General features: G+C 37.2%; 2 protein-coding genes across 2 annotated transcripts; both read right to left on the minus strand.

Moving 5' to 3' along the window:
* Nucleotides 1-1,448: 1,448 nt before the first annotated feature.
* Nucleotides 1,449-2,997, minus strand: sst7 (somatostatin family member 7). Its single transcript, XM_042003955.1, has 2 exons — nucleotides 2,701-2,997; nucleotides 1,449-2,433 (listed from the first exon to the last, which is right to left on the minus strand). The coding sequence occupies exons 1-2, from the start codon at nucleotides 2,803-2,805 to the stop codon at nucleotides 2,206-2,208; spliced, it is 333 nt and encodes a 110-aa protein (XP_041859889.1). The 5' UTR covers nucleotides 2,806-2,997; the 3' UTR covers nucleotides 1,449-2,205.
* A 4,240-nt stretch (nucleotides 2,998-7,237) lies between these two features.
* Nucleotides 7,238-10,620, minus strand: srm (spermidine synthase). The gene is made up of 8 exons (XM_042004757.1): nucleotides 10,396-10,620; nucleotides 9,983-10,103; nucleotides 9,793-9,885; nucleotides 9,116-9,269; nucleotides 8,944-9,027; nucleotides 8,589-8,734; nucleotides 8,339-8,461; nucleotides 7,238-8,251 (listed from the first exon to the last, which is right to left on the minus strand). Exons 1-8 carry the CDS (start codon nucleotides 10,524-10,526, stop codon nucleotides 8,234-8,236), a joined length of 870 nt encoding a protein of 289 aa, XP_041860691.1. The 5' UTR covers nucleotides 10,527-10,620; the 3' UTR covers nucleotides 7,238-8,233.
* Between the last annotated feature and the right edge of the window lie 916 nt (nucleotides 10,621-11,536).

Genomic DNA, 11,536 nt, shown 5'->3' on the forward strand with positions numbered 1-11,536 from the left:
AACTGCAGTTTGTCTATTACTGGTCTGGACACGTGTATCTTTTTATAAGAACATAAGAGTGAAAGATGCTGCATGATGAACTGTAATTAGGTAAACCCACAGTCTGCTTTGTCTGCTCAGCCTCATTAAAAGAGCAGCTGGATGTGAGAACCGTGTAATTATTTAGCTTTGAGATCCACGTCACTATTACTTACCATCAAGGGAGATTTTGTGAAGATTTCAATGACTAGCAGTTTTGACCAATGACAGGCTTTGCTTTCCAGCCATCTCAAACATGAACCCAAAAATGGTAAACGGAACAAATGTCTGAAATGTGACCTTTATTGTAAAACCTGTCATTGAATATGAACTGTGAGTGTTGATTCATCATAATAATGAATCATTAGCTGCTATTCTTCTGTAAAAAAAAAAAGAAAATGAGACTGTAATCTAGCAGAGGAGAATATTGTCTTTTCTTAGATTGTGTAAGGTTTTTGTGTCTTAATATTGGTTATTGAAACACATCCAGCAAACCTTAGTTGTATTGTTTTAATTGACCCATTTTAATTTATTTTATTCTCACTGATGAAGACAACTCTTTAATTTATAAATCTAATTGTTTTGTACACATTTAGATAGTAAAAAAAATTAAGGAAGACATACTAAAAAAGTTCTCACTGCACAGACTTTATGCTCTGAAAGGAATCTTTCACACATTACATGTTTTTCAGCAGTTTAAAGTTCAGATGATCATTAATCACAACTACAAGAACACAATTTAAGCAAACTGGATCAAACAGTAGGGTATCTCACCTGCAGGGAATCCATCAGTTCACTAATAGGGACTTTGAGCCCAGGTTGAAAATCAATGTTTGATTGTGGTCAGAACACACTCGTACCTCACTAAAAAGGAAAAAAAGCAAACAAACAAACAAAAGACACACATACTACAATGATCACACATACCAGAAGGGCTATGAGTATGTATAGTAATTGTAGTGTGGCTGATTGAGAACAAAACAGACGGTCGCCAACTTGAATCCTGTTTACTGCAAGAATCACAAAGCAGGTTGATAAGGTCACACAGGGAACTCTTCATTATCTCGATAAATAACAAGAGCCTTGGCTGTGCCTTCACCATCAAACAGGTCACATAGGGAACACCTCAGTTAACACCTCCTTTTTCTTTCATTCTAACCAGCACAGACCGTTGTGCTATAGTCAAACAATTTTTATTGTTTAATTAACTGCAGAACCACTTTCCACTCTTAAGGATGCTGATGTGCTGGGACTGCTGCTGCTTCAACAACACCGAGCCAGAATGCACGGAAACCTCTGATTTATTAACATTTGTATGATGCTGACATGTCTAACGACCTGTGATAAGTCACTGAGGTGTTTTCCTCAACCTGTGACTAGGAATTAATTTGGGCCACTGACTAGTAACTAATAAAAAAGACATACAATTCTTTCACTTTGCTCACACCCATCAAGGTGAATTGTCTCCATTTATATATTTATATTAAAAGAATTTTACAGAGCTATTATGACTTGATAAATACACCAGAAATCAGCTATTGTCTTAAGATTGTAATTGTAGCTCTTGTTTCTTCATATTAAAGGTTTTCATTTGCAGTGGGCAAAATTCCCCCTCCCTAAAGTATTAATTTTGTTTTTGTCAATAAACAAGAAACGCTAGAAGGAATTTGGCTGAAGAGCTTTCAATAGAGAGGATGAAAAATTGTGGGTTTTTTTCTGTTTTCCATTTACGACCCAAACTCAGTTTTTCATAGATAGAAATATAATATATTTTTTTTGCACAGCAGAATCCTAAAATAAGTTTACAGTTTTAATGCAATAATCTTAAGTCAAACCAAAAATAAACATACAGCCATAGTTTTGCATTAAATTTGAGTTTGTATTTGTATTGTAGAAGCAGGTGGATAATATGATCCTATCTTTTGTGAACAATTTGCAAAAGCATTTTACCATCTCAAATATTATATCCATGCTTTATTGTTGACCCTGAAAGTAAATGTTACTGATACATAAATACATACATTGTGTACATAAATAGTTAATATTCAAACAGACACTGACTCAGTGAAGTCCATCAATGCTGCACAGGTGTAGATGATATGTACAGCTGAGGTCTACTACAGTTCATGTAGAGCTGGGGGGGAAAGTGTACGGGAGGTGGGCAGAGGCGGGTGGTTTCGGGCACTGTTAGCAGGAGGTGAAAGTTTTCCAGAAGAAGTTTTTACAGGGGGCTTTGCGGTCACGCTGAGGCAGTGATAGCCTGTTGTAGACAGCTCTCTCCTCCAGACGAGACTCCAGCGGCTCCTCGAGATCCACAGGTGCCGCCTCCCCCGGCAACATGTTGGTGTCAGGAGCTCCATCCAACAAGCCCGACACCAGCTTTAGGATCAGTTCCTTGCGCTCTTTGCTCAGCTCCTGAGTGAAAATGTTAGACAAGAGAAGAAAATGTTGAACCAAGAAAATTTATTATTAACCGTGGATCTTGTTTTTTATTCCACAAAATTAATAAAATATTAGAAATATCTGGATATTTTCTTTTTGCTACCAGGAGCAATATTTCTAAAAATTATTTTTCCCTTCAATTTAAATTACTTAACACTTTTCCCCCCAAAAAGAATAACAATTCTGGGGGTGGGAGAACATTTCCCACAAACTAAATATGAAAAATAATAATTTCCTCACCCTGTTCACGTGGATGGAGCTCCTATCGTCCACAGGAAACACGGCAGCTGCTCTCACGCTGAAAAGAACCCCCATGAGAGCTGCTAACACCACCAGGAGCTGCATGCTGTGACAGAAGTACAGTACCAGAGCTGTAGAAGCAGGAGACGGAGGTTTACCAAATGAGAGTATATGACTGAGTGTGTGTTTGAATAAGAGAGTCTGAACTGCTCAAACTAGTTAAAGGGCCAGAAGAGAGTGATGAAGAAAGTGCAGAGCAGTTGGTGGCAGATGCTCATCAGAACTGGAGGCTACAGATGTTTCTTCTGCTCTACCTCTAAAGTCCCTCACTCCTTTATATGCCTCTCCCCCTGCTGTCTGCCACTGACGCAGAGGGTGGTGGGTGTATGACGAAGAGTGTATGTGTGCATGCCGTTGGGGGTGTGAGTACGTGAGCATGAACGAGGAGGGGAGATGAAGGGGTCAGGACACAACAAAGGAAACCATTTAAAAGTTCACCTTTTTGACAAATTATGATGTGGTTTCATTTGTGTGATTCATCAGAAAACATCCTGCTGAGTGCAACATCGTCACTGGATTATAACTACGTTTGAACTATTTAATTAGCAGTTATGATGGACAGTTTGAAACAACACCTCACATTAAGGAAAATGGACAGTTCAAGCAGTCATGGCATCACATTCTAGTACAACCTTAATTCCAAAAAAACCTGTGATGCAGTTAAAATTTAAATGTAGTCAGAAATGTGGTCTTTTATAATTAACATGTACTACGACTGTGTCTTTTATTGTAATAATTAGTTTTATTAATAAATCAAGGTTATTTTCTGGTTAACACCCATCAGGCTCACCTGGAGGATTCATCAGATGCACCACTAGCTCCATAGGCGAACCACATCTTAAAATGATGTCACAGCAGGTGGAAATTTGCTTCACCCACTGGGAGCCGTAGGCTACATAATAAAAATTTTTTCTACAGCGTACCACTTCCCCATTTTGCCACAACACCACAAGGATCTTGGATCTCATGGGACCAGGCCGCAGGCTGCTGTCCAAGTTCAGGACCCGTATGTATAAAGCTGTTTTTATGTTATTTGAAGCTCATCATATAATCATTTCAAATAAGGAAATAATTTAAAAATCTGAAAAATCAGACTTTATTGCCCATCTTTATTATTTTTTCTTTTACTTTTGTCCCCCCCCCCCCATTCATCCTTTTGTCATTATGTTTGTTATTTTCACTCAACTGTCTCACCTCTGTTTGGGCCTATGTAAGGTAGTAGTCCTTTCGACTTATGGGAGATTGGTATGAACCAATCTTAAGAAAAGATACGAACAATTCCACACTCTAAGCGCACCTTCCTGGATCTGATGGAGGTTTTCACAAAAAACTTCTCAAGTACAACTTAGGAACAAATTCGTAAGAAGACATTGGTGAATGAGACCGATTGTCCTGAATTTGCTGAATGATTTATAAACTTTGCAGATTGAAGATTGTTGAACCTCTGCCATCTTTACTTCTCAAAGACTTTGTCTATAAGGTGCTTTTACAGTATCTAATCATGTTCACCTGTTGCCAAATAACCTAATTAGCTGCAACATATTCCTCCTGAGGTTTTGATATATCTTCCATGATCTATCTTGAATCAAATATTGGTTTATGTGATTTGCAAATATTTGCATTCTGTTTCTATTCACATTTTACACAGCATCTCAACAGTTTGTACTTATGGTTGTATGTTAACAATCCTTAACATTTCTATGTGGAAGCCAGCAAAAGAGCTTGTAAGAAATACAAACTGACCGTATACTGGCGATACTTTTATAGTGATTGGCACTTGACTTCAGGCAACATCTGATTCCTGTCACAGTGCCTCTGTGTGCTTCTTTGACACCTGCAGATTGCAATTGAACGGTCTGACACTCCCTACGATGTGGGAAAGTGTCTTCAGGAAATGTACATCTCAAGTCTAGTAAAGTAAACATGGGTGTTTAAAGAAAAGAAGCACTTCCTCACCAGCGACTGAATGCTACATATATTCTTTATATAAAGAGAAAATTAAGCTAAACATTGCTTTTTATTAGCACATTAACATATTATATGGTAGATTATTTTATTATATATTTTATATATTATATACTTTATTATGGAATAAGTGTTATAGAAATTGGATGGATGAATTGATTTTCTTTATTTCATATACATACATATATATGTGCTGCAGCCCTATGGTTGTGGTGTAGGGATGGGCTGCCTGGGCTTCGATGGTTCTTGTGGTGACGGTCTCTGTGGTAGTGGGTGGGGTGGCTCTTGCTGTAGAAGGAAATTTTTTCCTCACCTGGTGCCAAGACATGTTTGTTTAGATGGTTAATTTTTAGAGACAGCTTGTTTTAGAGGGGTTGCGGTTCTTTGTCCATTTAGTCTGTGTGTGTGCAAGAGAGCATGTTGAGATTTGTGTGTGCTTTGATTTATTTTTGAGATAAATTTTGGTGTGACTACTTGTGTTTTTAAGATGCAAAACTGTTCTTTTTTTATTATGTGAAGCACTTTGTTCTGCAAATCTGCACAAAAAGTCCTATATAAGTAAAGTTTGACTCGATTAGATTTTTTTCTTGCATAAATGATAATTTATTTGTTTTCATCCTTTCATGTTCTAGGTATCATGCATGATCAGTGCTCAGTAACACTTACTTTGGCAAGGATCACACCTTGGAAATACTTATTGAAGCCATCTTTTAGTTCTTGTTAAAAGGAGTGTTGTATATTTTAATTTGCCTGTATCACTTTTTTTTCAAACCATGTGATCTAAAGTTTGCTTCCAAGATTTGTTGGTATTTAATTGAATGCATTCTTCTTCTCTCTACCAGTAATATGTTCTCTGTAAACACTTGTTTCAAATGGCCATGCAAAACCACACTTAGGGAACCATATGGATAATTAATGAAAATTTCCTGTTGTAACTGAATGCATTTATGTGCACAGTAATTTGAGTCAAATTTCTCCAAGGTAACAAACTGTGGCACTTTGTATCCTTATCCTACACCAGGGCTGGCAGTTACCACAACAACGCTAAAGAAGTCCTAATTATAATAGAAAAATAGTTTCAAACCTTTTGTTCTGTTTAGGTGAACATTTACTGCAGTTTATATAAAGACTCCCTTCTAAATGCTGTGGCTTTTCTATAACTTATATTATAGTGTACTTCATATAAAAAAAAGGAAAACACATTCTCATCTCTTCTATGAAGTAAACTTCTGACCAAGACTGACTGTGGAAAGCTGATTAAAGCATAAAATATCAGCTACAAATATCAGTTTGAACTGTTTGAGGAGCTGGCAACAATCTCTGAGACTTATCTGCGAAAAAAGCACAATTAACAGATTTTACCGTGTTTACTCTTGTGCCACTGGCGGGAAACATAGAGCAGTTTTATTCCAAAATGCCTTGTTTGGGATGTTCAAATGGGTTTGTCATGCTTTCACAACAGTTTTTTGGGGGCATTTTCCTCTGATCTGAAGAAAGCCCTGAATCCAATCCAAAGATTAGCTGACTGTTGAAGCAGTTACAGTCTTAGCAATTCTGTATGTTTAAAGGACCCACAACTTTCCGCCTTAAAGGTATATAAAGTCAAGCTTGCGGAAGACTTCAAACAGTGAGAAGCGTCACTATGATGCAGGCATAGGAGCTACAAGATAGTATTTATATGATTAACATGCATGAAAGTTTCCATTTTTGCTACATGTATTGCATGCAGCTAATGAACAAGGGAACCTGAACATGTGGATGTATCAGTTAAACCTTCTAGTCGTGTTTGTTGGATGGATTTTTATTATTAAAACACAAAAACTGGAATTAAATACTCTTGGGTTCTTGTTTAATGGTCATAATGGAAGTATCTGAATACTCATCACAACTTAAGGCATAGCCTATAAATCACACTTTTAAAGGCAGTATGAAAACAATGCTGCACATTTCTGCAGGTTGGTAATAGCTAAATAGAGAAACACTGAGGACTGAACAATCACGAGCAGTTGATGCAACTGAGCAGCAACAGTGTCACAGTCACAATTCACAGTACAAAACAGACTGAGAATTCTAATGCAGCCAAGTGGAAAAATATAATACAATTACATTGAATTTGAAGTTTGTATTTTAAATTCAAATTTATATCCACTACAATAGTTGTCAGACTTAAACAAGTCAAAGGCTGCCACCTTCTGGCTGAACACTAGCACTGCAGCTGAACTGTAAACAACTCACAGTAGCAGAAGCGTTACTCTGTTGGAAAGCAATTCCTCTACTGCTGCTTTAGCTAAACCTTCCAGAGTGTCACAGAGTTTTTCACCCTTTTCACAGACATGCTACCAAAGACAAGGGTAGAGTATTTTTCACGTTAACAATTTTTTCTTTTTTAAATCTCTCTCTATCTTTCTATATATATATATATATATATATATATATATATATATATATATATATATATATATATATATATAAAAATAAAGAGGCTGCAGCCATAAGAAACAAAACAGCAAAATCAATTGTGTTATCAATTTATTACAGTTCTGAATTCTTATAAAAACACAAATGTATAGGTCTGGGATGATACCATGGCTCAAGAGAGATTTAACACATAAACCAAAGTGAAGCTTAAAAATGTCCACTGTACAGAAATCATCAGCATCCAGCAGTAATACTGTGGGCTTACTACCACTGGACAATACTCAATTCAACAAGCTGTAATTGCAAAATTAATTACCATCTTGTAATGTGTGTAACATTGTCAATTTCCTTAATCATACTTGAATTTTCCTTTTTTTTTTTATATCTGCTTTACAACACTACATTAGAATATTTTACTGTAATGATCAAAGCTGAGCATCAGATAAATTGATATAAGTTTATCATACTTAAAAAGGGTCATTTTCTAACAACTGAGCTTTAATGTATGATACTACTTGCCAGTATATTATGATAGAAACCTGACAAGTTTCCTTTTTCTGTAACACACTATTAGTACCAGGGACTATAGTGTTTGTGTTGCAGATTAGTTACCTGAATATCCACTCCTGACAGATAGGACTTATAATGAGCACTATACAATATTAAACACTACAAATAAATTTGCAGAAACACCATACAAGTATACCAGTATATATACTCTTATGTAACATATTGCATAATGTGTTGATACAAATAGTAAATTATTTCAGAATGAGATTCGGTTTGATGGCAAAACTCTTCCCAATCAGCCAAGCTCATCGAACTGCTCTCCACAACAATGTTGATAAGACAGTTACAGATAAAAATGAAAAACAAAATACATGACAAAAATAAATAAAAACAATAGTGTATAAGACTAAAGGAGGGAAACACTGAGACAAGATTACTCAGCAAGTTCCCACCAGCTGATTTCTCTTGGGCGATGAGGAGGTGATAGAAGTGGAGAAGTTGTAGAATGAGGTTGTTTACATCTGTGGGTTTGAGGGTGAGGGCCAGGTAGAGGAAGAACATGGCAGTCTGTCATTGCTGGTCATGCTTCACTGAGCACCTGTTAGTGATCAACAAAGCACAGCTATAGACCGGCAGTCTCAAATTACATTTCAGTATGTGCTCCATAAAACAAACCACAACAAACCTTTCTTGCAAACTCCGGGAGGACGAATGATGCTTTGTGGATTTCAGGGTTGTAATACTTAAGTTTCATACTCTCCATTTCTTCTTTTGACATTGCTTTCACTGGTTCCTTAAAGTTTGTTTCCTAGTGAGAAAACAAAAGAGCACTTTTGTACTTTTCTATGGTTTTTACTATAAGCCAGCATCACTTTTAGGCAAACTACACTGAGATGAGCAGAAAGTGACGACCAGAGAATGACGGGCAGACTTACAGGATTTTTACTGCAGAGCATGAATCCAATTTGCCCACTTGGATAAGTTGGTATGGTGCTGTAAGCGTAATCTACCACAGGGAATAGGGTCTTGCAGAAGGTTTGCATCTCCTTTATCAGCTCCAAATGAAGCCATTGACACTCTCCTGAAAAATTGACATGAAAAAAGAGAGAAAAGCGAAATTGTTTTATGCACTGTTCTGTCTTCAGGTGTGTATGCTTAAAGAATAGTGCTTTTAGTAGACTTAAAGATATTCATGCAAATTGTCTTTTTAGTCTCACAGCTATCACTTTTTCTTTAGTCTTCACTTTATTAAATTTACTCATCTGTCTGACGTTTTAATGCAGAACTCACCCTGGGAGCAAAGAATTCCACCACTTCTCAACGCCGCCTTCATCAGCTGATAGTAGGACTCCTTGAACAAACTCTCTGCAGGTCCTGCAACACAAGAGCAGAAGTCTGAATAAGACTACCCTCTAAAACATGGATCAGAAAAACAAAACAGCATTCAAAGGGTGGCACTTACCAACTGGATCGGAGGAATCGGTTATAATGATGTCGAAGGCATCCTGGTTTTGCTTCATGAATTCAAAACCGTCACCAATATGGAGGGTGAGCTTGGGACTGAAAAAGCCTTTGGCCATTCCTGGGAGGAACTTCTTTGATACATTAATGACATCCTAAAGAACAGCCAACATCAGCACCCAGATCAGATTATGTTAGTGGGCCTCTCACATTGATCACATTATCACATAATTTGAGATGGAAATAATCTTCCATAGTCTTAAGAATCTTTTAAATTAAATTATTAATAGCTGGATGACATAGACACATTTTATTTATTTAGCATTTCTGTTGCTTGTGCTGCCCTCCTCCGTTATGGTTTAGCTGAATCAGGTTTTTTTTTTTTTTTGAGGGTGTGTAACTTCTAATTTCTGAGTTTTTAATGAAGACTTATTGGATAATAACATAATGGATATAGGTGTACGCAAGAAAACCAAATCATCACTGTGGTGACATTATGGATGTAAGCTAAATGGAAAAAGAGGAGAGTCAAAGAGGAAAAAAAACAAAAACAAAAAAACAATTTATCTCCATGACAATTACTCATCAATTAAAATGTCGTGACATTTGTTTTGTTCCAGGGCAGCATTAGTTCCTCTAAAGACAAGCTAAAATTAGTGTCAGTGTTATTGATCCCACCTCATCTATCTCACACAGAACAACCGATTCCACCAGTGGGTGCTTCACCACTTCCCTAAGCACACCACCATCTCCACCGCCAATAACCAGCACCTGTAAAATAAGAAACGAGCCGTGACGGGAAACATGACACACTAATTGAATTCATACTGCAGCTTTATGAATTCCACGATAACTAAGTCAATTATACCTTCTTGGGGCAAGGATGGCTGCGCAGGGGAAGGTTGGCAATCATTTCCTGGTAGGCAAACTCATCTCTCTCTGTGCACTGTATCACTCCGTCCAACACCAAGACATTACCATAGGTTTTACTGAAAAGCAACGGTAAACCAAAACGTCAGACAGTTCTTAAAGCGAGTACACCCTGAAGCCTGACTACTACAGAACTGTAGTTTATTTCATTCACAATAAATTAGCTGTTATTAAGTATTTATTGTCCAGAGTAACAATCTTGGTCACTTGTCTATACCTGTACGTGGCAAAATGATGAACCCAGACGTATCTTACTAGTTGAAGAAATGAGCTCTGGGTTGCTCAATCAGTGTTACTGACTATAGCTAAAAGCTAGCTACATTAGCCAAGTTATAGAGCTGCAGCACTTGCCTTTTGAAAACCATAACATCTTGAAATTTGGATTTCTTGTGATAGAGAACCTCTTCCACCTGGAGGCTCATCGCTTGCCCCGGCCATAACGCACACGATTCCGTAAACCACCCATCTTTAATGTGGTCCATGCCAGCTGCCAACAAGTAACGGCAAATTCTAACGTGTTTGCAAGTGTGGCAGTGTGGGCAAATTACGACAAAAGCCGTTTCTTCACACCTCAACTTGCTGCCTAGAATTATAACGAATGGGATGCTTCTGACGTAAACCATTTGCACCTGAGTGAACCAATAGCGTGGCAGAGAGTACCGGTTAGTATATAGTTTGTTTGACTTGACACCAATAGCGGTCCTCTTGGCACCTCCCTGCAAGAGACGAGAACCCACGTGAAGGTACGCAATGGGATTGTAACACTGCGCATGCGCGGACAAGACTCAAGCCCCCACTGTTTTCAGTTTTTTTCCCCCCTTTTGCTTCTTTTCATTTAACATAAGTTTCCCTCTATATTATTGAAGCCATTTTAAGTTATTGGGTTATATTGTAATTTTGTTTTCTACAGATTGATCATTTTTGCATTTAAATATTTTTGTCATGTTTGTTGCCATTGCCATGCAATATTCCTAAACAATATGCTGTATTTCTTTTTCTTTAAAGTAATCTCATTTACTAGTTCCATTTCTGACAAATATTTACCATAAACATTTATTTGGTAAATTGTTTTAGCAATTTAATTTTCACCATTTTCCACATTGAGAAACTTTTAAAATAAACCTTTAGTCTCAGCTTCAAAGCAAATATCTGCAATGCCCTCTGAACTTAGTTTAGCTGTTTCTGTAGTACGTGGTAGATGTGTGTGAAAAGCCAAGTCAGGTCTTATTTATTTTCCGCAGTGCTTTTTTCCCCCATAACTTAAATAAAAGGTAAAAAAACAATGTTGTAGACAACACGCGACTGTCAACTGACGTACTGATGAGATGTGAAATCTGTCAGGAAATAAGAGTTCTTTTGTGGGCAGTCTTTTAAAAGCAATTTCAAATGGATTCCAGTAAATGCAGTTATGGCTGACAAGCAAATGATGGGTCAGCACTCTGTTATATGACTGTGTTAGTTCATAAAAAACAAAGCATGACAGGTAAATACT

Source organism: Melanotaenia boesemani, chromosome 13, assembly GCF_017639745.1.
Source record: "Melanotaenia boesemani isolate fMelBoe1 chromosome 13, fMelBoe1.pri, whole genome shotgun sequence".
Classification (NCBI taxonomy): Eukaryota; Metazoa; Chordata; class Actinopteri; order Atheriniformes; family Melanotaeniidae; genus Melanotaenia; species Melanotaenia boesemani.

Coding starts and splice junctions, on each gene's coding strand:
- sst7 (XM_042003955.1), bottom strand. CDS start 2,805: ATGCAGCTCCTGGTGGTGTTAGCAGCTCTCATGGGGGTTCTTTTCAGC. Junction 2,434..2,700: donor GCTCCATCCACGTGAACAGG/GTGAGGAAATTA, acceptor ATTTTCACTCAG/GAGCTGAGCAAAGAGCGCAA.
- srm (XM_042004757.1), bottom strand. CDS start 10,526: ATGGACCACATTAAAGATGGGTGGTTTACGGAATCGTGTGCGTTATGG. Junction 9,028..9,115: donor CGATTCCTCCGATCCAGTTG/GTAAGTGCCACC, acceptor CTTGTGTTGCAG/GACCTGCAGAGAGTTTGTTC. Junction 8,462..8,588: donor TGCTCTGCAGTAAAAATCCT/GTAAGTCTGCCC, acceptor TTTTCTCACTAG/GAAACAAACTTTAAGGAACC.